The sequence below is a fragment of the Phyllobates terribilis genome, unplaced genomic scaffold (assembly GCF_046119375.1).
Source record: "Phyllobates terribilis strain yellow unplaced genomic scaffold, ASM4611937v1 Scaffold_12__6_contigs__length_324123572, whole genome shotgun sequence".
Taxonomy (NCBI): Eukaryota; Metazoa; Chordata; class Amphibia; order Anura; family Dendrobatidae; genus Phyllobates; species Phyllobates terribilis.
This window is the reverse complement of record NW_027362772.1, coordinates 310192995-310219511: the sequence shown is the minus strand read 5'-3', so window position 1 is coordinate 310219511 and position 26517 is coordinate 310192995. Positions and strand designations below refer to the sequence as shown.

Here is a 26517-nt window from a genome sequence, read left to right as displayed (position 1 = left end):
GTACGACTTCTTCCATCATAGGTGACAGCGGCTAGAGGGGTCCTAGGCGGGGATTTGTGATGACCCCACAGGCCCCGGTGCATACAGTTATCTCATACTGGTGCTTATACCCCCATTATTATAAGGATTTTACCTTCTGATCTTTTCCGTCCTTCTGCCTCCTCCCTGAAGATCTGGTTCTCTCATTGCCGCCTCTATCCCTGGCGCCGGCGTCAGTCTCACTGCTGGATGTTGGCCCCTGTGTCTGTGGGGGGATTTGGCCAGGTGGGAGGGCGTCATTGTGGGTGGTAAAGGTGATTCCCGGTTCTGGAAAGGTCAAAGCTCCAACTTGGGACAAACTCAGTAGAAAAATACAAAATACATAGAAATTACTACATCTATTCACAATGGTGGCTCCAATAGTGTCACATAGACAATGATGAGAGGAGAGGACCCCAGGGACGCAGCTACAGGGGGTCCAAAGGGCACCGTAACCCCCCAAGGACGCTTGATGGTTACATAGGACAATGGAGTGCTCGATATGGTTACATAGGACAATGGAGTGCTCGATATGGTTACATAGGACAATGGAGTGCTCGATATGCCTACATAGGACAATGGAGTGCTCGATATGGTTACATAGGACAATGGAGTGCTCGATATGGTTACATAGGACCATGGAATGCTCGATATGGTTACATAGGACAATGGAGTGCTCGGTATGGTTACATAGGACAATGGAGTGCTCGATATGGCTACATAGGACAATGGAGTGCTCGATATGGTTACATAGGACAATGGAGTGCTCGATATGGCTACATAGGACAATGGAGTGCTCGATATGGTTACATAGGACAATGGAGTGCTCGATATGTCTACATAGGACAATGGAGTGCTCGATATGGTTACATAGGACAATGGAGTGCTCGATATGGCTACATAGGACAATGGAGTGCTCAATATGGTTACATAGGACAATGGAGTGCTCGATATGGTTACATAGGACAATGGAGTGCTCGATATGGTTACATAGGACAATGGAGTGCTCGATATGGCTACATAGGACAATGGAGTGCTCGATATGGTTACATAGGACCATGGAATGCTCGATATGGTTACATAGGACAATGGAGTGCTCGGTATGGTTACATAGGACAATGGAGTGCTCGATATGGCTACATAGGACAATGGAGTGCTCGATATGGTTACATAGGACAATGGAGTGCTCGATATGGCTACATAGGACAATGGAGTGCTCGATATGGTTACATAGGACAATGGAGTGCTCGATATGTCTACATAGGACAATGGAGTGCTCGATATGGTTACATAGGACAATGGAGTGCTCGATATGGCTACATAGGACAATGGAGTGCTCAATATGGTTACATAGGACAATGGAGTGCTCGATATGGTTACATAGGACAATGGAGTGCTCGATATGGTTACATAGGACAATGGAGTGCTCGATATGGCTACATAGGACAATGGAGTGCTCGATATGGTTACATAGGACAATGGAGTGCTCGATATGGTTACATAGGACCATGGAATGCTCGATATGGTTACATAGGACAATGGAGTGCTCGGTATGGTTACATAGGACAATGGAGTGCTCGATATGGCTACATAGGACAATGGAGTGCTCGATATGGTTACATAGGACAATGGAGTGCTCGATATGGCTACATAGGACAATGGAGTGCTCGATATGGTTACATAGGACAATGGAGTGCTCGATATGTCTACATAGGACAATGGAGTGCTCGATATGGTTACATAGGACAATGGAGTGCTCGATATGGCTACATAGGACAATGGAGTGCTCAATATGGTTACATAGGACAATGGAGTGCTCGATATGGTTACATAGGACAATGGAGTGCTCGATATGGTTACATAGGACAATGGAGTGCTCGATATGGCTACATAGGACAATGGAGTGCTCGATATGGTTACATAGGACCATGGAGTGCTCGATATGGTTACATAGGACCATGGAGTGCTCCATATGGTTACATAGGACAATGGAGTGCTCAATATGGAACCTGAGAGCTTTGGGGCCCGCACAGATTCGGTATCAGGGCCCAGAAGCTTCGGAGACCCCGTAATCTAGAACAGCAGGGATTAAAGGGGTAGTCCGGTAAGATGATATTGACCTGTCCTTAGCATCGGTCATCAATATTACATCTGTGATAATTCTGACCCCCGGACCCCCCACCGATCAGCTGTTAGAAGCTCTGGTACTGCCGAGGTAAACACACAATTCATTAACGGGAATCTGTCAGAAGGTTTTTGCTATGTAATTTGAGGACAGCATGAGGTTGGGGTTAAAACACAGAATTCAAGGAGGTGTCACATGTCAGGCTGTGTGCTGTTATTTACTTACACTGAAGGTTTTACCAACAGGACATCATCATTACTGTCTGACTCCGCCCCCTCCTGGGATAAGCAGCTCACTGGCTATAGACTGTAAGCACAGAGAGCCTGGTTGTGGGAGGAGTCAACCTGTGGTGTGGGTGGAGTTAGCTGTGATGGGGGCATGGTTAGCTGTGGTGTGGGCAGGGTCAAATGTGGTGTGGGCGGGGTCAACTGTGGAGTTGGCGTGGTTAGCTGTGGTGTGGGCGGGGTCAGCTGTGGTGTGGGCATGGTTAGCTCTGGTGTGTATGTGGTCAGCTGTGGTGTGGGTGTGGTCAGCTGTGGTGTGGGCATATTTAGCTGTGGTGTGGGCATGGTTAGCTGTGGTGTGGGTAGGGTCAAATGTGGTGTGGGCGGGGTCAGCTGTGGTGTGGGCATGGTTAGCTGTGGTGTGGGTGGGGTCAGCTGTGGTGTGGGCATGGTTATCTGTGGTGTGGGTGTGGTCAGGTGTGGTGTGTGCATATTTAGCAGTGGTGTGGGTGGGGTCAGCTGTGGTGTGGGTGGGGTCAGCTGTGGTGTGGGCATATTTAGCTGTGGTGTGGGTGGGGTCAGCTGTGGTGTTGGCATGGTTAGCTGTGCTGTGGGTGGGGTCAGCTGTGGTGTGGGCGGGGTCAGCTGTGGTGTGGGCATGGTTAGCTGTGCTGTGGGTGGGGTCAGCTGTGGTGTGGGTGTGGTCAGCTGTGGTGTGGGCACGGTTAGCTGTGGTGGGTGGGGTCAGGTGTGGTGTGTGCATATTTAGCTGTGGTGTGGGTGGGGTCAGCTGTGGTGTGGGTGGGGTCAGCTGTGGTGTGGGTGGGGTCAGCTGTGGTGTGGGCATATTTAGCTGTGGTGTGGGGGCGGGGTCAGCTGTGGTGTGGGTGGGGTCAGCTCAGCTGTGGTGTGGGCATATTTAGCTGTGGTGTGGGTGGGGTCAGCTGTGCTGTGGGTGGGGTCAGCTGTGGTGTGGGCATATTTAGCTGTGGTGTGGGTGGGGTCAGCTGTGGTGTGGGCGGGGTCAGCTGTGGTGTGGATGGGGTCAGCTGTGGTGTGGGCGGGGTCAGCTGTGGTGTGGGCGGGGTCAGCTGTGGTGTGGGCGGGGTCAGCTGTGGTGTGGGTGTGGTCAGCTGTGGTGTGGGTGGGGTCAGCTGTGGTGTGGGTGGGGTCAGCTGTGGTGTGGGCATATTTAGCTGTCGTGTGGGTGAGGTCAGTTGTGGTGTGGGTGGGGTCAGCTGTGGTGTGGGTGTGGTCAGCTGTGGTGTGGGCAGGGTCAGCTGTGGTGTGGGTGGGGTCAGCTGTGGTGTGGGCATATTTAGCTGTGGTGAGGGTGGGGTCAGCTGTGGTGTGGGCAGGGTCAGCTGTGGTGTGGGCAGGGTCAGCTGTGGTGTGGGTGGGGTCAGCTGTGCTGTGGGTGGGGTCAGCTGTGGTGTGGGCATATTTAGCTGTGGTGTGGGTGGGGTCAGCTGTGGTGTGGGCAGGGTCAGCTGTGGTGTGGGCAGGGTCAGCTGTGGTGTGGGTGGGGTCAGCTGTGGTGTGGGCGGGGTCAGCTGTTGTGTGGGTGGGGTCAGCTGTGGTGTGGGTGGGGTCAGCTGTTGTGTGGGTGTGGTCAGCTGTGGTGTGGGCGGGGTCATCTGTGGTGTGGGAGGGGTCAGCTGTGCTGTGGGTGGGGTCAGCTGTGGTGTGGGCATATTTAGCTGTGGTGTGGGTGGGGTCAGCTGTGGTGTGGGCAGGGTCAGCTGTGGTGTGGGCAGGGTCAGCTGTGGTGTGGGCAGGGTCAGCTGTGGTGTGGACGGGGTCAGCTGTGGTGTGGGCGGGGTCAGCTGTGGTGTGGGCGGGGTCAGCTGTTGTGTGGGTGGGGTCAGCTGTGGTGTGGGTGTGGTCAGCTGTGGTGTGGGCGGGGTCATCTGTGGTGTGGGAGGGGTCAGCTGTGGTGTGGGAGGGGTCAGCTGTGGTGTGGGTGGGGTCAGCTGTGGTGTGGGCGGGGTCATCTGTGGTGTGGGTGGGGTCAGCTGTGGTGTGGGTGGGGTCAGCTGTGGTGTGGGCGGGGTCAGCTGTGGTGTGGGCGGGGTCAGCTGTGGTGTGGGTGGGGTCAGCTCTGGTGTGGGTGGGGTCAGCTGTGGTGTGGGTGGGGTCAGCTGTGGTGTGGGCGGTGGCAGCTTTCTCACCTACATTGCTAAATCTAAAAATTCTGGTTGTGTCAGAACCACTGCACCCAGTAAACTAAGTGATACATCGTTGGATTCAGGGTCTCTTTTTCTACATCAAACTGCTCTCAGAAGATATAGCAAAAACTTGCTCACAGATTTCCCAGTATTTTGACATAAAAAGCTTTGAAAAGTAGCAAAATTTTGGCACAACTTGAGGCTGCACTAAAATTTTGCAACTTTTGCCAGTCTCATACCATTTTTCCCCAGCTCCAGCTAAGTGGGCAGAGCGCGGGGAGGACACAGGTGACAAACCCGCTTGTTAAATGTGTGACGAGTGGCAGATTTTCTTACGCTACAAATCTTATTTCAGATGATCCTGATTAATAAAGCGGTGTGCGCCTCTTCATGAATCAGGTGCGTCTGACTCCAGCACATCTTCTCATGCAGACCAGCGTGAAAAACACTGGTCTTGATGAATCGGGGCCATTGAATGTGTAGCAGCCGCTGCCGGGTCCTGCAGAACAGCAACCGCTTCTATTGTCTTGAATATATTGGACTCCCATCGATCAGATATTGGTGACCTATCACTATCTTCTTACTAAACACCCCTTTGAGTAAAAAAAACCCACATCCCGCTAATTAAAGGGTTGTCCTGTTTTATGTAAATGAAGCTTCAATTTTCAATTGTTTCATTGTTAAGGAACACTCTGGGCAAAATGTATACACTGTATTCAGCCTGGGGCAGGAGCACGAGACAGGGCTCTCTATTAGGGGGTCCTTGAGTCCCTACGTGATGCAGCGCCCCCTCCAGTCCTGCACCAGGACTTGGATCAGTTTTGCCCAAAGTACCACATGCCTTTCCTCCTCACCTGGGGTACATATACATCTCCATCAAATCTTCTGCTCCTTCCACTGTCTCCATTACATGACGGCCCTGTCTCATCCGGTGATATAATCCTTCATTACGCATCTGGAGAAGTTCTTCAAGGGAATAGGGACCCCCAAAACTCAGAGAATCCCTGTATCTCTCAGGGTGAGAGGAGAAGGTCATATATTCGTGGTCATAATCCCCAGAGTAGACCGCCCTCCTGTCCCACTGTAAAGATCCCGCCATATGTATATCCTTAGGAGTTTTCCTTAGGATCCTGGATAATCCCGAGTCTTCCATGGATTCAGATAATTTTGCTTCTCTCCTCAGATGTGATTCGTCCTCTGGGGGCCACAAATCTGACTTCTCATTGTGCTAGAAAAGAGTCAATGAATTAAAATCCGATTAGGAAGGAATCTTCAGTGAGTTATATCTCCTATATGGGTGACAGGTGCTGGGTGACCACCACCATTACAGAGCCCGAGTGATTCCCACCCCGATCTCCATAACCGCACAGATTTATAAACCATCCATTTAGAGAAGGCTTGGCGGCCAGTTTGGTGGTCACCAGTGTGTAAGGAGCAGGCAACCCTTACTAACCCTAAAAACCTACAAGCTAGCCATATAATATATGGTCAATGATCCCTAGAAAACTAGAAAAACTGATTAATAGCCTATTTTGGAGAGGAGGAGGTTAAATGGAAGGGAAGAATCTCCCCTATAAGTTATATCTCAATCCACGTGTTGGTAGACCCCAAGGCCTCCTGACGAAGCCACTCCCAGGGCGAAACGCGCGTCGAGGCTGCTACACATCCCCCCAGCATCTCAGAACACGCTGCCTCAACTGTTGTGTAGCAGCCTCGACGCGCGTTTCGCCCTGGGAGTGGCTTCGTCAGGAGGCCTTGGGGTCTACCAACACGTGGATTGAGATATAACTTATAGGGGAGATTCTTCCCTTCCATTTAACCTCCTCCTCTCCAAAATAACCCTTACTAACCCTATTGTGCATGAGTATTGAGCACTGTGGGGGTCTGCCCATGCTGGACCCCTAATGGCTGCCTCCTTGTGACCAGCACACTGCACTAGTTTTGTCTGCTGCTGTGTACAGCCATCCTCCAACCACCATGAAATAAACATAGGGCCATTGGGGAAACCTGGTAGTAAGTGGTTGATTTCCCTGCAATTGCTTGTCTGTGTGATGAAGGACAGTTCCTACAGAGTGATGGACGCTCCTTGCCACCACTCTCTACTCTGGCTGAGTAGAGATGAGGATCCTACACGGATTACAACCTTCCAACCCAGTATTACCTATTAGCTCGTATAAAAAAAGAGGTTTCCAAACTGGACATCCCCTTTAAGGGCCATATTGTATAACTGAGCAATCCATGGTTATAAACCTGTAGTAGGAGACCGTCTTCCATGTCACCCATGTAGGAGACCAGCAGAATCCAAGACAGTAAAACTCTTCACATGTGACGTACATCCGGGTAGGAGCTGCTGCCACGTCTCCCCCTGGACCCCACAATATACAGCCCACCAGTGATGGTCCTCCAATGCCTCCACCCAATGGGAATCCCAGAGGCTGGATGGATAAATGATGGGGTGTCCGGAATATTGCATCATTTCCATCTACTCGTCATCAGTGCTCTTTTCTATTCTTCCAGGACCTCCACCACCATTTCCATCCATGGTGTGATCTGGTCATGACTCTGGGTGGTCTTCATCACAGAAACAGTCAATTAGCACCTATTATACATTAAGCGATTCCTGTCCAGAGCAATCTATGTGACAGAAATTCAATAAACCCCCCCTCGCCCCATCCCTCCCGCCGTGGTTGGTCCCATTGTCTATGGAGCGCGTGTTCTTCTGGAAGACACATTGTATCAGTAGAGATGTAGTTTACGGGGCCACTATGATACATACTTCTGCATTAGCCCTTTGAAAAGAGGAGCAGGACGCAACCTCTGCTTGCCTGTTTGTGAACTGTTCTATTAATACCAATCAAATTGAGAAAATGATCAAATGAAATTGCATTTTGAGCATCATAAGCTGTGTAATGTCTATTCTGTTAAATTGAGGCCCATAATTGCTTCTCTACAGAAAAGGTACAACAAAGACCGCAATCATGTCATGTCATTATCCCAGACTAGGAAACGGCCTTAGGAGCTGGGACATCAAAGACGCCGAGCTTCTCGAATTGCATTTGGCTACTATTGTGGAAGCGCAGACAATCTGGATGAGGTGTTTATACTGAGCCAAGCCGTAGTGCACCGAGAGTCTGAGTGCCTTGGTCTAAGGGCCATTAAAAAATTGTACATTATGTTCCTGCCTTTGAAGTGATGTTGTAGGTAGGAAAGCAAGTCGCATGGAGTAAGGCTGAGTGAGATTGCTTGTCTGCTCGTCATTCTCTCTCTCAAAGAAACAGAAGGTTCTTAGACAATAGGGAAACACTAAAAAAAGTTCATTTTATGGAGAATATTAGGAGCCCTAAAAACAAACTCGCAAATGCACTTAGCCGGGAGAAAGAAACAATTACGCTTTTGCAGAATTTCGGAGGGAAAGATGGCACGAAATTGACAAAACTTGGAAGCAAAATGCAAATATCGGGGGGTCTACTTGTCACTTAAGACTCTGGATTAATAAAGCCAAGTGGATTTCTGAATTATTACAGGATATTCAGTAATTGACACTTAGGCCACGGCCCCACTATCAGTATTCGGTCAGTAGGTGATCTGTAGCACCCTGAGGATTCGGCTGCTACAGGGGTATTACACCTCAAGCCAGAGGTGTGGTATTCCACTCCCGGGTAAGGATGGAGTGTGGAACTGAGCTCAGTAGGCTGCATGCACTACACACATCCCATTTCCGGGGGACAGACCAATGGTACTCCCACTAGAGAAATGTGCAGGTACGACAGTGTCTGTCCCTGGCTGGAGTGGGAGGGGGGTGGAACATCCCAGTAGTGTAGGGGCAGATAGGGGGAGCAGTCTGGGTAATGCTAGGAGCTCATTGGGTGCTGGTCACCTGAGCTCACACATAGAGGGAGTATATAAGGTGGGAACCATCTTAGAACAGGGTCTTTTGTAGAGGTTTGGTCAGACAAGCAGAGCAGCTCAGCCAGCTCCAAGGCCAAGAGAGTGAGAGAGAGGAGAAAAGAAGGACCCAGAGGGGGAGAAGAGGGAACTCCAAGAACCCAAAATTAGACCAGAGGGTGAAGAGTTGGCACAAGGGTACCGGATCCCAAGCTGGTGGAGGGCCCTAATCCTTAGCCAGAGACCGGAGGTCGTGGGCAGGATCTGCCACGACCACCCACTAAATCCACCCGGAAGGCACACCAAGAATAGGGTCAGGGAACCCAGAGACAAGGGTTTACCAACAAGAGGCCCGAGGGAGCCGGACTTAGGTGGATCCCTGGTGGGGAAGGCCAGAGAGAAGGACAAGTCAGAAAGGGAGCTCAGGACCACGCTCCAGAATCACCTGGGGGTTGGCCGAGTCCAGGACCTGGTGGACGCAGCACGGCTCGGGTGGTCACTCAAGGCCGGAGTGACCAACACAAAAGCAGTAAGTAAAAACCCTGAACTGCACAGCCCGACTCTGAGTTTCATTCACTGCACCTCCACAACCACCATCCTCTGCAACTGACCCCCTGAGGCTATACCCCTCCCGTTGGGGGTTATACTACCTGAGCTGCACACACACCACCAGCCTCAGCGGACCCTGCTGCAGCGGCGGCCGTAGTGACCGCAAATCAACGGGTGGCGTAGTCGACACTAAAGAACACCAATAACATCTATCAAGACTGCCACACACTGAGCTTGACACCCTGGGCACGGACCGGGTCACCGCCACTCGGAGACTACAACCCCCATCTGATCCGGCTCCGGGTATCCCCCAAACAACACTGGCCCAGGGGGCGCGTCAACTTTGGCGTAGTCGGCAGGATAACGTGCCCGCAACAACCGGGTACTGCGTGCCTGAAGAAAAGTTCACCGTTACCTTAAAAAGAAGTCTCCCGCTGGTTCCGGAGGGTCCCCGCCAACGGACCCCATCACAGGTCGTTTCCCGCTGGTTGTCCGCCATTTGCAGCTTTTTCCCGCCATCCATGGAGTTTCCCGCCACTGGGAGACGATTCCCGCCATTTCCAAAGATTTCCCGCCTTGGAAGAGCGGACGCCATTATGGGCGTGCCAGAGGGTGGCAAAAGGCCACCTCCCATCGTGGGCCAGGTCGAAGAATGGCGCCAAAAGCGGAAACCGCGCCCACCAACAGAGACTGTGATGCTGGAAGTGTCCATCAGCGTGAGAGAACTGCCCCTGGAACTGACAATCACAAAGTTGCCCCGGGACCACCTTCAATGTGGGCGGAGACAGAACAAGAGAGCAAAGATGGGTGTCGCCTGGAGCAGTCTGGAGAGAGCGCACCCGGAGACAAGAAGTCTGGAGAGGAGTCCAGAGAGAGCCTACCCGGAGATGGAGGGAGAGTCAGGCAGCACCGACCCAGTGGTCAGGAGCCTGCTACAAGCCACAACTCCACTAGGCCTAGTGGAGGTCCTGGCACAGCTCCTCCGAGACCGGGAGTGTGCACAGACTGCGCTGGAGGGCCTCGCACGGAGGATGGCCCGGGTGCAGCGAGAGACGTTGGCGGAGTGGAGCCGAGAGATGGCCCAGCAGACCGGAACCCGTCAGCGGAGCACGCCACCCGAGACGAGGAGACAGACCGCCTCTGAGGATGGTGCAGGAGGAGTGAAGGCCGGAGACGGCGCCGAGAAGGGAGCTGAACGGACGGAGGCAGGTAAAGGGGACGTCTCAACCCCGAGCCGGGAAACCGCGTACCTGCCCCAGCTCCCCGTCGCAGAGCCCGAAATTCCCCCTGCCGTGCCCGTCGCTGCATCGTCACCGCCGCAGACTAGGCCTCAACCGGAAACCGCGGCCGCGACCCCTGTGACGTCACGCGCTTCGACCCTGAGCGCGGCAAAGCAGGAAATACCATCAGCCTGGTCGCAAGGCCTAGTACCCCCGGGCGCCGCCATTCCAACAGCGCCCCCTACCTCCGCGGAGCCACCAGCCTGGTCGCAGGGCCGAGTAACCACGGGCGCCGCCGTTCTTACGGTGCCCTTTTCCTTTAGCGTGCCCCAAGCCTGGTCGCAAGGCCTGGTCAACCCGGGCGCCGCTACCACCACAGCGCCCATAACACCTAAAGTACCGCACCTGGGTGAGGACCTGTTCGCCCAGCATACGTGCCCGGATGGGCAGCCCTTCATATGGCCACCGGAGTTTCACCATCCCCGACTCCGGAAAGAAAGACCCCTAGATGAACCCCTGATTCCGGTTAAGAAGCCCGTCAGGAGGACCCAGCCCCCGCTAGAGGAGGCACAGTTTGAGTGGGACCCCACCGGAGGAGACCTCATGGGGTTCACTCAGGAGACTCGGGCGGCCGCAGCGGAGCGTGCAGAGTGCTGCCGCCAGCAGCTCGAGGTCTTCGAGAAGGAGCGGAGAGAGAGGCGGGTCCGGGAACAGCAAGCACAGATAAGGAGCGCGGAGCAGAAGAGCCGGACCAGGAGGAACCCCCGTGCAGCTCATGGTCCCCGTACCACCGGGACTGTGATTAAATTCAACCTGCAGCATGGGTGGGGCTTCATAAAAGACCATCATACCCCCGGCGACGTCTTTGTCACACGCAGAGACGTAGAAAGCCATCTGCCGGAGGGACACAGAGGTCGTGACCTGTATGTAGGGGACGAGGTCACCTTCACCCGGCACAAGTGTGCCAAAGGACCCTACGCCCTCCATGTACATCGCCTGACGGAGGAGGAGCTGCGGTGTGAGGAGGAGCAGGAGGACCCGGACGGGTCTAAATCCAAAGAAGGAGCAGGAGGACGCCGTCGTTAAGGTACGGTAAAGAGACTGTAAATAGTTACCCATCGGGGTACAGTGAACTGTTGCTGCTTTAAATAAGTCCCCGTTGGGACAAGAGTGAACTGTTAACCCGTGTGTCCCTATTCCCATTACCTGGCCGAGGACTGAGAGCGGCCATATTCCCCTTGTATATAGTTGCGCTTCCTAAGGCGCCCCCTACCGGTTTTATAGTAAACTGTTGTTTTTCTTAAAGAGACTGTCGCGCTTTTCCCGGTCACAAGTTGCACCGTGGCCGGAGGAGCAAGAGTGTTTACAAGGACGTTATTTATGAAGAGTTTTTATGAAAAGTTTTATGTGATGTTTTATATGTTTATGTTTATGAAAAAAATTGTATGTTTTGGATGTTTTTATATCTTACAGCCCGAGGACGTGCTGTGATTTACCAGGGGGAATGTAGCACCCTGAGGATTCGGCTGCTACAGGGGTATTACACCTCAAGCCAGAGGTGTGGTATTCCACTCCCGGGTAAGGATGGAGTGTGGAACTGAGCTCAGTAGGCTGCATGCACTACACACATCCCATTTCCGGGGGACAGACCAATGGTACTCCCACTAGAGAAATGTGCAGGTACGACAGTGTCTGTCCCTGGCTGGAGTGGGAGGGGGGTGGAACATCCCAGTAGTGTAGGGGCAGATAGGGGGAGCAGTCTGGGTAATGCTAGGAGCTCATTGGGTGCTGGTCACCTGAGCTCACACATAGAGGGAGTATATAAGGTGGGAACCATCTTAGAACAGGGTCTTTTGTAGAGGTTTGGTCAGACAAGCAGAGCAGCTCAGCCAGCTCCAAGGCCAAGAGAGTGAGAGAGAGGAGAAAAGAAGGACCCAGAGGGGGAGAAGAGGGAACTCCAAGAACCCAAAATTAGACCAGAGGGTGAAGAGTTGGCACAAGGGTACCGGATCCCAAGCTGGTGGAGGGCCCTAATCCTTAGCCAGAGACCGGAGGTCGTGGGCAGGATCTGCCACGACCACCCACTAAATCCACCCGGAAGGCACACCAAGAATAGGGTCAGGGAACCCAGAGACAAGGGTTTACCAACAAGAGGCCCGAGGGAGCCGGACTTAGGTGGATCCCTGGTGGGGAAGGCCAGAGAGAAGGACAAGTCAGAAAGGGAGCTCAGGACCACGCTCCAGAATCACCTGGGGGTTGGCCGAGTCCAGGACCTGGTGGACGCAGCACGGCTCGGGTGGTCACTCAAGGCCGGAGTGACCAACACAAAAGCAGTAAGTAAAAACCCTGAACTGCACAGCCTGACTCTGAGTTTCATTCACTGCACCTCCACAACCACCATCCTCTGCAACTGACCCCCTGAGGCTATACCCCTCCCGTTTGGGGTTATACTACCTGAGCTGCACACACACCACCAGCCTCAGCGGACCCTGCTGCAGCGGCGGCCGTAGTGACCGCAAATCAACGGGTGGCGTAGTCGACACTAAAGAACACCAATAACATCTATCAAGACTGCCACACACTGAGCTTGACACCCTGGGCACGGACCGGGTCACCGCCACTCGGAGACTACAACCCTCATCTGATCCGGCTCCGGGTATCCCCCAAACAACACTGGCCCAGGGGGCGCGTCAGATCAATGCAGAATTGGTGACTTGTTTCTATTCTACCTTTTCTCTGATTGTTCCTCTCCTGGTTTTGGCTCCTGAGAATAATTACTGACTGAATACTGACCAAATACTGATAGTGGGGCCTTGGCCTTATGGTAAGTTCTGGTAGATCGGGAAAGTGACAACCATAGCACGGAGCCAGAGATGGGTTCACAGCAGTTGCCTTGCTCAGATGGACGGCATTCCCGAGATAAGGGTGATTTAAAGGGGCTTACATTTATGGCATATCCATAGTATGTGACAGATGTGGATCCCACCTCTACAACCTATCTCAAGAATGATGCCCCACCTTGGACCTCTGGGAATAAAGTGATGGCCATGAGTGCGCGGCGCTCTCCATTTACTACTATGGGAATTCCAAAAATACCCGAGCAAGTGAAGAATGAGAGCGGCCCCTGCCCACCCACCTCTCCATTATCAGAGGTGTGAGGTGGTATGCCGTTCTTGAGACGGGTACAGGCCCTTATGGTCGGCCTCCGTGTATCAGGCATTTATTGCATACCTGAGGACAGGCCATACGTGTCCACATTGGGGCAGCTCATAATGGTTAATAATAGGGCATTACAGATACAAGAAGTCATCACTGATCCACAAAATAAGCGGTAACTTCTAGACCAGTGGGGGTCCGACCCCTGGGACATTCACCAATCGACAGAACGGGGTCCTTTCCTCCCTCAGATCGGAGCGCAGTGCACACGCCGGACTGAGGCCCATTGATTCTCTACTATACTCCGCTTTCTCCAGCAGTCCCATAGAGAATGAATGGAGCAATGGTTGATAAAGTGCTCCATTCTGGCAATTAGTGGGGACCCTGCGTCCAGACCCCCATGGATCTAGAAGTTATCACCCATCATATAAATAGGTGATAACTTGCTTCAACCAGAACACCCCTATAAGAAGCAGAAGACCATGCTTTGCTTTGCACCATAGTCTGGTGACCACTGAAGTGAATGGAGCCGATGGGCAATACCTCGCTCAATCTGTGAACGGTCCACCCCAGCACAGTAATCCGGTTATAGTGGTGATTTGGGGTGGAGACCCCTTAGGGTCTTTATGCCGGTAACTCTCATGGATTATTTTTACATTAGTCTTATTATTAAGCCTGACAGTCCTGGTGGTCTCACCTGTCCGGAGGGGCCTTCCTCCATTTTCTTTTTGTGAATGTGGACGTATGATCGGCTTTTTTCTTTTCGCACCCCTAAAGTCACCTTGTTCTTCTCTACAATGTCTTTTTTGGACACCTCCCCTTGCGTCGGGACCTTCCTCTTATCCGAGGACTCCTGATGGGCTCCCTGTTTTCCTATCTGGCCATTTTCTTTCGGTTTGGGTTTTGGTGTAGCTTTGATCTTCTTATTCTTGGGGGTCACATTAGTGAGGGGCTTCCAGTACGGGTGACCGTCTGGACTTTCCCGATCCTCTGAGGTGTCGAGGGTCATTTCATCAGGTGGCCATTGTTCCGAGTCCATGGAGGACACATCTACAGCGTCCTCCTCATCTGGGTCCAGTTTGTGGAGCCGGTTCTGGTGCTTCCTCCAGTTCGGGTCGTATCTTAATTCAGAATAGGATGAGCGGATCTCTGGGGGCCTAAAGGAAATGTTAGAAGGAGATTAAATCTTTCCATAAATTCTGGAATGTTCTACCTGTATAATATCCTGCTGTGATCACCCTGTGGTTACAATCGTATCTGCTGTGAGGAAGATCCCATAGTATCAATCAAGGAATCACAAAGTAGTCCTCGTCCCTATTAATTACTTGGGGTCATGGGAAACCCCACCTGTGTCTGAGGAACGGTTCTAGGAGCTCACAAGAAAGAGGGGCCGCGATAGTAAGAAATATGGGATGGCCGCATGTGGCTGGTGTCCTTATTTGTGTGACTTCCCTAATATATTGATCAGGATTTGTAGCACAGAGTGTTTCAGGAGAGGAGTTACATACAGGAGAGTTACATGGTGGAAGAACAGGGTCCCCAGCAGCACAGAGTATGTCAGGAGAAGAGTGTGCTAATTTTGTGGAAGGTCACAGACTTGAGAATTACATATGGTAGGAGCAAGGTCCATAGCAGCACAGAGTATTTCAGGAGAGGAAGGTCCTAATCTTGTGGGAGCTCACAGACTGAGAGTTACAGTGAAGGAAATAAGTATTTGACCCCTTGCTGTTTTTGTAAGTTTGCCCACTGACAAAGACATGAACAGTCTATAATTTTAAGGGTAGGTTAATTTTAACATTGAGAGATAGAATATCCCCCCCCCCCCCCCCCAAAAAAAAAAAAAAAAGAAAATCACATTGTATAAATTAGATATTTTTTTTTTTGCATTTTGCAGTGAGAAATAAGTATTTGATCCCTCTGGCAAACAACACTTAATACTTGGTGGCAAAACCCTTGTTGGCAGCACAGCAGTCAGACGTTGTTTGTAGTTGATGATGAGGTTTGCGCACATGTCAGGAGGAGTTTTGGTCCACTCCTCCTTTGCAGATCATCTCTAAATCATTCAGATTTTGAGGCTGTCGCTTGGCAACTCGGAGCTTCAACTCCTTCCATAAGTTTTATATGGGATTAAGGTCTGGTGGCTGACTAGGCCTCTCCATGACCTCACTGTGCTTCTTTTTGAGCCACTCCTTTGTTGCCTTGGCTGTATGTTTTGGGTCATTGTTTTTCAGGAAGACCCAGCCACGACCCATCTTCAATGCTCTCACTGAGGGGAGGAGGTTGTTGGCCAAAATCTTGCGATACATGACCCCATCCATCTTCCCTTCAGTACGGTGCAGTTGTCATGTTCCCTTTGCAGAAAAGCACCCTCAAAGTATAATGTTTCCCCCACCATGCTTCACGGTTGGGACGATGTTCTTAGGTTGTACTCATCCTTCTTTTTCCTCCAAAAACGGCGAGTTGCGTTAATGCCAAAGAGCTCAATTTTTGTCTCAAATGACCACAGCACCTTCTCCCAATAACTCACAGAATCATCCAGATGTTCATTGGTAAACTTCAGACGGGTCTACACATGTGCCTTCTTGAGCAGGGGGACCTTGCGGGCACTGCAGGATTTTAAACCTTTAAGGTCTAATGTGTTACCAATGTTTTTCTTGGTGACTGTGGTCCCAGCTGCCTTGAGATCATTAACAAGTTCCCCCGTGTAGTTTCAGGCTGATCTCTCACCTTCCTCATGATCAAGTATACCCCACAAGGTGAGATTTTGCATGGTGCCCCAGATTGATGTCGATTGACAGTCATTTTGTATTTCTTCCATTTTCTTACTATTGCACCAACAGTTGTCTCCTTCTCACCCAGCGTCTTACTTATGGTTTTGTAGCCCATTCCAGCTTTGTGCAGGTCTATGATCTTGTCCCTGACATCCTTAGAAAGCTCTTTGGTCTTGCCCATGTTGTAGAGGTTAGAGTCTGACTGATTGAGTCTTTTATACAGGAGCCTATGTAAGACAGCTGTCTTTAATGCAGGTAACGAGTTGACTAGGAGCGTCTAACTGGTCTGTAGGAGCCAGAACTCATAATTGTTTGTAGGGGATCAAATACTTATTTCTCACTGCAAAATGCAAAAAAAAAATTATCTAATTTATACAATGTGATTTTCTTGATTTTTTTTTTTTCATATTCTATCTCTCAATGTTAAAATTAACCTACCCTTAAAATTATAGACTGTTCATGTCTTTGTCAGTGGGCAAACTTACAGAAACAGCAAGGGATCAAATACTTATTTCCTTCACTGTACATATATTGGGAGCATGGTTCCCAGCAGCACAGAGTATGTCAGGAGAAGCGGCAGAGAGCTGGATGATGATGATGATGTGGAATCTCTGACTATAATAATAATTATTAATAATTCATTTGCTGCCTCCAGGGAAGGCGTTGGGCTGCGTCTCACTTTCTAATGGTCCGCTGGTGTAATGTGAGTGCTATAAGCCTGTCTGCAGCCGCTGCCATTAAGGAAATGATCGTTTAATTAAAGTTAAGAAATGGTTTTAATGCAACGCGAGGGATATTGAATTTTCACGCCTCAAACTGTTCCAGTCAGAAATGCGTATTTTCTGAATAATCTTATAGATTTTACCCTTTTATTGCCTGCGCTCGCTGCGCGTGTAGCTTAGCATCACAGACAGATGATCAGGTGATTATTATTCATTACATGTGTTACTGAGAAGCTGCCGGGAGGATGATGACCTTGTATGTCGCTACGCCTGACCCTACACGGACATTTCCCTACAATCCGGCGAGCGTTCCCAGTATATAACATCATATCCTATCACCTTAGCGTGAAAAGTTCTGCAACTTTCCTGACCCCAATACTTGCACTGAGGGTTTTACTGCAATTGTTTCCAGGTTGGGCCATTCTCTGTGTAGACCCCAGACCGATACATTGTAGCTGCACTGATACATTGTAGCAAACCAAGGCTCAGCAACCTGCTGCACTACGGCCTCAGGCGGCTGGAACTTGCAGTTTCACAACAGCTGGAGTGCTGTTACTTGCTGATACCTGACAGTCTGAATACAATTGCAACAAACCCTCAGCTGTCAGTATACCTCTGGATATTTACTGCCATGCTTTCATTCTTTAAAGGGAATCTGACGGTAGGATTGTCACCCCCTAAGCCGTGTATATGGGCACACAGGTCATAGGCAGCTGAATAAAATGACACCATGGTATATTTTATCTGATGACTTGTTCCATGTTTTTTTTTTTTTAATATGTAAATGAGCTGTTAAGATCTATGGGCGGGACATAGATCTTCCTAAGACTCTGCCCCCAGGGCTTATGGTCAAATTAAGGAGGGTGTTACCAGTGTGAGATATGTAGCGACCAGCAGACTCTCCTGATCTACATGTCTCACACTGGTAGCTCCCCCTGTCATTTACAATATGCTCTGGAGGCAGAGTCTCAGGGAGAAGCATGCTCCGCCTATAGATCTTAACAGCTCATTTACATATTAAAAAAAAAAACATGGATTACTCTGGAATAAGACATCAGATATCAGGGTATCATTTTATCTAACTTTTTGTAACCTACATGCCCATATAGACGGCTTAGGAGGGTGGATCCTACTGACAGGTTCCCTTTAACAGCAAGCAGAGATCTTAAAAATGGTGAGGAACTGAGATAGAAGATATATTAGAAAGTTGTAATAATATCTACCTAAGGCCACGTTCACACGTTCAGTATTTGGTCAGTATTTTACATCAGTATTTTACATCAAGTGGGTGATAAATGCAGATCTATGTTTCTATTCTACTTTTCCTCTGATTGTTCCACTCCTGATTTTGGCTACAAATACTGATCTAAAATACTGACCAAATACTGAACGTGTGAACGTGGCCTAAGATTGGAAACCAACTTACTATGACTGTTACCCCCTTATCTAGGCTCCACCTTTCTGACAGAGATGCCATTACATGGGGTCCAGAGATTACATCAGTATCTGGACCGGCCACATAGGAGGAAAGGGTAATATTATTGGTTACAAAATTTCTTGTGGCATTAGGACCCAGATGTTTTAAGTTCCACCTCTGTAGCTGGTTGCTAGGAGACAGAGTATGATGATACATTTGTGGCAATTTTTTAAATGTTTAGCCACACCCCTTTTTTTGGGTCCGTCCATTGCTAACCTCGGGCGGGCGCCATGTTTCCTTGCGAGGCTCACTGATGAAGCAGCAGCCTCGCTGAGTATCCGTTACATTGTTAACCTGTCACAGCAGTGGATTCATTGTCGATTTGGGATGGAGACGGAGGAAATGTTACTGTGAAGGAGATGGGGGCGAGATTACAGATGGCTTCTCGGGAGCATCTGCCGCTCGTCCACAAGAATCATTTTCAAGAGCCGCAGTAAATGGATGTAAACACTTGCACGGCAGCGCTGCCAGATGCTCCTGGGCGCAAGTCTGCCCATTCTTCGCCAAACTATTGAAGAATCCTATTAAAACATTTAGCGACATTTAATCCTTGTGTGTTTGGCATGAGACGGACATGTTTATGGGGCGCACTGTCATTCCTCCTGGTTATTAGTTATCTTCATGCGCTGCCGTCACCCTGCAAGCTGATAGAATATGCAGTTTATTGGTGTCACTGGACGTGTGGGCGACAGCGCAGATCAGCTGCGGATTATCGACTGCACAAGGGCTGAGCATTCCCTGAATCTATAAACCTGTGCAAAGTTATTAGGAAGTGATATGGAGGCGACTGCCTGGGAGTGATATGGAGGCGACTGCCTGGGAGTGTTATGGAGGCGACTGCCTGGGAGTGTAATGGAGGCGACTGCCTGGGAGTGTTATGGAGGCGACTGCCTGGGAGTGTTATGGAGGCGACTGCCTGGGAGTGTTATGGAGGCGACTGCCTGGGAGTGATATGTAGGCGACTGCCTGGGAGTGATATGGAGGCGACTGCCTGGGAGTGTTATGGAGGCGACTGCCTGGGAGTGTTATGGAGGCGACTGCCTGGGAGTGTTATGGAGGCGACTGCCTGGGAGTGGTATGTAGGCGACTGCCTGGGAGTGTTATGGAGGCGACTGCCTGGGAGTGTTATGGAGGCGACTGCCTGGGAGTGTTATGGAGGCGACTGCCTGGGAGTGTTATGGAGGCGACTGCCTGGGAGTGTTATGTAGGCGACTGCCTGGGAGTGTTATGGAGGCGACTGCCTGGGAGTGTTATGGAGGCGACTGCCTGGGAGTGTTATGTAGGCGACTGCCTGGGAGTGTTATGGAGGCGACTGCCTGGGAGTGTTATGGAGGCGACTGCCTGGGAGTGTTATGGAGGCGACTGCCTGGGAGTGTTATGGAGGCGACTGCCTGGGAGTGTTATGGAGGCGACTGCCTGGGAGTGTTATGTAGGCCCGGTACATGACACCGCTATATATACAACCACGATACATCATACCTCTATATATACAGCCCGGTACATGACACCTCTATATATACAGCCCGGTACATCACACCGCTATATATACAGCCCGGTACATCACACCTCTATATATACAGCCCGGTACATCACACCTCTATATATACAGCCCGGTACATCACACCTCTATATATACAGCCCGGTACATCACACCTCTATATATACAGCCCGGTACATCACACCGCTATATATACAGCCCGGTACATGACACCTCTATATATACAGCCCGGTACATCACACCGCTATATATACAGCCCGGTACATGACACCTCTATATATACAGCCCGGTACATCACACCTCTATATATACAGCCCGGTACATCACACCTCTATATATACAGCCCGGTACATCACACCTCTATATATACAGCCCGGTACATCACACCTCTATATATACAGCCCGGTACATCACACCGCTATATATACAGCCCGGTACATCACACCTCTATATATACAGCCCGGTACATGACACCTCTATATATACAGCCCGGTACATCACACCTCTATATATACAGCCCGGTACATGACACCTCTATATATACAGCCCGGTACATCACACCTCTATATATACAGCCTGGTACATCACACCTCTATATATACAGCCCGGTACATCACACCTCTATATATACAGCCCGGTACATCGCACCGCTATATATACAGCCTGGTACATCACACCTCTATATATACAGCCCGGTACATCACACCTCTATATATACAGCCTGGTACATCACACCTCTATATATACAGCCCGGTACATCACACCTCTATATATACAGCCTGGTACATCACACCTCTATATATACAGCCCGGTACATTACACCTCTATATATACAGCCCGGTACATTACACCTCTATATATACAGCCCGGTACATGACACCTCTATATATACAGCCCGGTACATGACACCTCTATATATACAGCCCGGTACATGACACCTCTATATATACAGCCCGGTACATTACACCTCTATATATACAGCCCGGTACATCACACCTCTATATATACAGCCCGGTACATCGCACCGCTATATATACAGCCTGGTACATCGCACCTCTATATATACAGCCCGGTACATCGCACCTCTATATATACAGCCCGGTACATCGCACCTCTATATATACAGCCCGGTACATCGCACCTCTATATATACAGCCCGGTACATCGCACCGCTATATATACAGCCCGGTACATTACACCTCTATATATACAGCCCGGTACATCACACCTCTATATATACAGCCCGGTACATCACACCTCTATATATACAGCCCGGTACATTACACCTCTATATATACAGCCCGGTACATTACACCTCTATATATACAGCCCGGTACATTACACCTCTATATATACAGCCCGGTACATGACACCTCTATATATACAGCCCGGTACATCACACCTCTATATATACAGCCCGGTACATTACACCTCTATATATACAGCCCGGTACATTACACCTCTATATATACAGCCTGGTACATCACACCTCTATATATACAGCCCGGTACATCACACCTCTATATATACAGCCCGGTACATTACACCTCTATATATACAGCCCGGTACATCACACCTCTATATATACAGCCCGGTACATCGCACCTCTATATATACAGCCCGGTACATCGCACCTCTATATATACAGCCCGGTAGCACTGCCACAAGCCGCTCAGTACAGACTTGCACTCTCGGCTGTCACTTTTACGTCTCGCGGTTCCTCATTTTCATGCACTTTTAATAGCCGGTAAATTGGAAACAATTGCCTATTTAAATTATTAGTAGAATGGCGGCGAGGTAATAATTAGCGTTCCCCATCTTTTCCTAACAGCCTGCCATACTAATCACTAAATTGAATCATCTCTTCAATATTCATCATTGCCCTCTACAATTTACCGTGGAGGACGCTAATTGCTCTCCATATGTTGCGCATTTACTCATTTCTATTTACCGCGTGTAGATTAGGAGCTTTCTGCAGAAAACATTTTTGTTTCGCAACCATTAAAATAAAAGGCACTGAGCGCTCCGCGGTGACGCCCCGCCACACGTATCACGAATTACAAAGGAACAATCGCCTCTTTATGTGCGGGGAGCGCTCGGCTCGGCGGGTCGTCCGCACTGGAGAAGGATAAAACCGTCCAGATTTACATGTAAAATATGTTCCAAAAATATCTCCGAACAAACCCCCTTTATTATGGTAATATATAATATATATCGCTCATGACAGTAAAAAGCCGCCGTGCGATCGTCTCCCAGCCGCTAATGGCCTGATGAATCGTAACGACCATTATAATGCAAAAAATATCAATTTATTAACATTTTTAAGACTAAAGATTAGAGGAAATTACAACTTACAAATTGAATTTTAAGACATACCTGTAACTTGTATTCTGCATTTTCATCAGTCCCCCCCCCCCTGCAGACCCTACCTCTAGTTTTCAGTTGTCTCTGAGCTAGTGGTTGGGAACTAGCTGCCATGATGTTTCCATACACAGCACACACAGACATGAGGGATTCCTGCTCTCCTGTCTCTTTTTGGCACATGTTCAGAAGCAGCAGCGATATGGTGGACATTATACATCAGTACTGAGCTGTGTATCTGTGAATCCTGCACTGAAATTAGATAAAATGTCCCCTTGAAAGCTGCAGCAGGATGGAAGGCATTAGACAGCAGCAATGAGCAATACATTTGTGAGTCTTGCACTTGGTTGAGAAAAAAAAACACTTACGAGAAGCAGCAGCACCGTGGAGGACATTATACGGCAGTACTAAGCATTGTAGCTGTGAATCCAGCTCTGAGGTGAGATAAACACTTAATAGAGAGCAACTGCATAATCTGTGTGAGTCTCTTGCTACCTCTCTCACTCTGTTCCCCCATCCCTATCTGTAGATGTTAATAGGCATCTGTCATCTGATTCCTCAGTGTGTTTGCAGTCTACTTTATCTTGAGCAGAAGGGCTTTTTTCATTTTTCTGAGTGGATGGTGAGTTCAGGAGTTCGGGTGGGGGCGGGGAGGAGTGGCTCATAAGTGGACAAAGAAGAGTTTTTGTTGAATATTTCATATTCACTTGTACTTGTCACAGGTGCACTGTTTGTGGAAACCTGGCAGCAATAACAGGGCTTCTATGGACAGGCTTAGCAGACGCCACTCCGTTTAACAGATCCGTGGGGTTGCCCTGACCTTCAACCCCTGGACCTACATACGGATCCCCAGGCATTGACCACTGAGTCAGATGCTAACTGATGGAGCAAGCTGGTGGCAAGAAGGGTTGTCATGCAGAGTTGATACCAAGAGATTATGTCAGGAACAAAATAAAAATACAGGGGCATGGTCAAAATACAAGCTGAGGTCAGAAAATAGAATATTTTACAGATATAGTACATAGTGATACATTCAGCAGATTATTACATTGCTTCCCCCTATGCATTTTACCTGAACTATAAATTTTAATATAAAAAATATTACATTTCTTCCCTCCAACAGATACATTCTGATTTCCTCTCTATCGCAGTTATATCTATGGAATCTTCACTACGACAGGTTTTTGTAACAATAATTTGGCTGATCTTTGATCTATGACCATTTTACCATTGAATGGGGTAGTGTTAGGCCCCATTACTGTACCCTAATGTCCTGTTGATACGTATTCAATAGAGCAGTTTACAATTGATAATCTGCATGAACGACAGATACCTGTGATCATATGAACAATCTGAATGTTTATAGTGTCTATGATGACAAAACAATATTTCAAAACAATAATCCCAGTTTCAGAGATGTCTGCAGTACACAACATTCACCTCAATACTATTTCTGTATCCTAATGAGGCAAAGCAGGGGTGTCTTTGGAGATTTGGCATGGATAGATTTTTTTGGGGTGGCACTAAGATTGGCCCTTAAATGGTCCCATTATTGTATACTTATTTTATATATTTTGTAGGCAGCATTATTTTTTAGATACTATTGTAATGGTTCTATTAGTTTTGCAGTATAGTAGTCTTCAGTGTCTCATGCCACATGTCTCCATTTGCGGATTACTCATCAAACGTCTCCTCCATTTGTGGATCACGCTCTTGGTGTCTCTTCCATTTGTGGATCACGCGCCGAGTGCCTCCACCATTTGTGAACCACACACCAACTGTCTCCCCCATTTGTGGATATATTTGTGGATATATCACGCGCCAAGTGCCTCCTCCATTCGTGGATCGCGCGCCGAGTGCCTCCTCCATTTGTGGATCACGCACGGAGTGCCTCCACCATTTGTGGATCACCCGCCGAGTGCCTCCTCCATTCGTGGATCACACGCCGAGTGCCTCCTCCATTTGTGGATCACATGCCAAGTGCCTCCTCCATTCGTGGATCACGCGCCGAGTGCCTCCTCCATTCGTGGATCACGCGCCGAGTGCCTCCTCCATTCGTGGATCACGCGCCGAGTGCCTCCTCCATTCGTGGATCACGCGTCGAGTGCCTCCACCATTTGTGGATCACGCGCCGAGTGCCTCCTCCATTCGTGGATCACGCACCGAGTTCCTCCAACATTCGTGGATCACGCACCGAGTGCCTCCTCCATTCGTGGATCACGCACCGAGTGCCTCCACCATTCGTGGATCACGCGCCGAGTTCCTCCAACATTCGTGGATCACGCACCGAGTGCCTCCTCCATTCGTGGATCACGCACCGAGTGCCTCCACCATTCGTGGATCACGCGCCGAGTTCCTCCAACATTCGTGGATCACGCACCGAGTGCCTCCTCCATTCGTGGATCACGCACCAAGTTCCTCCACCATTCGTGGATCACGCACCGAGTGCCTCCACCATTCGTGGATCACGCGCCGAGTTCCTCCACCATTCGTGGATCACGCGCCGAGTTCCTCCAACATTCGTGGATCACGCACCGAGTGCCTCCTCCATTCGTGGATCACGTGCCGAGTGCCTCCTCCATTCGTGGATCACGCGTCGAGTGCCTCCACCATTTGTGGATCACGCGCCGAGTGCCTCCTCCATTCGTGGATCACGCACCGAGTTCCTCCAACATTCGTGGATCACGCACCGAGTGCCTCCTCCATTCGTGGATCACGCACCGAGTGCCTCCACCATTCGTGGATCACGCGCCGAGTTCCTCCAACATTCGTGGATCACGCACCGAGTGCCTCCTCCATTCGTGGATCACGCACCGAGTGCCTCCACCATTCGTGGATCACGCGCCGAGTTCCTCCAACATTCGTGGATCACGCACCGAGTGCCTCCTCCATTCGTGGATCACGCACCGAGTTCCTCCACCATTCGTGGATCACGCACCGAGTGCCTCCACCATTCGTGGATCACGCGCCGAGTTCCTCCAACATTCGTGGATCACGCACCGAGTGCCTCCTCCATTCGTGGATCACGCACCGAGTTCCTCCTCCATTCGTGGATCACGCGCCGAGTGCCTCCTCCATTCGTGGATCACGCGCCGAGTGCCTCCTCCATTCGTGGATCACGCGTCGAGTGCCTCCACCATTTGTGGATCACGCGCCGAGTGCCTCCTCCATTCGTGGATCACGCACCGAGTTCCTCCAACATTCGTGGATCACGCACCGAGTGCCTCCTCCATTCGTGGATCACGCACCGAGTGCCTCCACCATTCGTGGATCACGCGCCGAGTTCCTCCAACATTCGTGGATCACGCACCGAGTGCCTCCTCCATTCGTGGATCACGCACCGAGTGCCTCCACCATTCGTGGATCACGCGCCAAGTTCCTCCAACATTCGTGGATCACGCACCGAGTGCCTCCTCCATTCGTGGATCACGCACCGAGTTCCTCCACCATTCGTGGATCACGCACCGAGTGCCTCCACCATTCGTGGATCACGCGCCGAGTTCCTCCAACATTCGTGGATCACGCGCCGAGTTCCTCCAACATTCGTGGATCACGCACCGAGTGCCTCCTCCATTCGTGGATCACGCGCCGAGTTCCTCTAACATTCGTGGATCACGCACCGAGTGCCTCCTCCATTCGTGGATCACGCGGGGAGTGCCTCCTCCATTCGTGGATCACGCGCCGAGTGTCTCTTCCATTTGCTATTTTAATACCTGGCAGCTAACATCGCTTAGTACAGAATATGTGATTAATGTCCTGTATGCGGCTTTTCATGGATTATGTAATAGCTCTACAGGCAGAGAAAATGGACGTGTAAGTGATCATTGCGAGCCGAGCGTCCTGCCGATATTTTTATTATCCTCTTCCATTAGTTTTCATGAGAGCAATGCAGCCCTGCGGGGGTCTTTCAGGCTGCGTCTTTCATAGGGGTCTATTCAGCGCTTCCATAGTGCAATGATTTCAGCTCAGCGGAAGTAAAATCCATTCTGCAGACGCCGTTCGGCCGGGGGAGGATTTATTTATCTATTTCCTCCATGCTTTTCTGCAAAAAAAATTCTTCTCTGATGTTTATTGCGCTCAAATTCTTAAAAGTCTCCCGGTCAGATATATGCAATGCCTAAACCCCAGACTATTACATTACTGACCTCGGAAACAATCTGCAGAGCATTACTCCTCTCCATCTACCTCCAGCAGGTGCACATGACTCTATTCTGCAGACTATTACATTACTGACCTCGGGAACAATCTGCAGAGCATTACTCCTCTCCATCTACCTCCAGCAGGTGCACATGACTCTATTCTGCAGACTATTACATTACTGACCTCAGTAACAGTCTGCAGAG

General features: G+C 50.0%; 1 protein-coding gene across 1 annotated transcript in view; it reads right to left on the bottom strand.

The window, feature by feature from the left end:
* The window catches only part of JHY (junctional cadherin complex regulator), a 65267-nt gene that overhangs the window by 22695 nt on the left and 16055 nt on the right, over positions 1–26517 (bottom strand). Inside the window, exons 3-5 of the mRNA XM_073657398.1 lie at positions 14043–14502; positions 5390–5763; positions 134–338 (exon numbers count right to left, since the gene is read on the bottom strand). Coding sequence (XP_073513499.1) covers positions 134–338; positions 5390–5763; positions 14043–14502 — 1039 coding nt within the window. The remainder of the gene's footprint in view (positions 1–133; positions 339–5389; positions 5764–14042; positions 14503–26517) is intronic.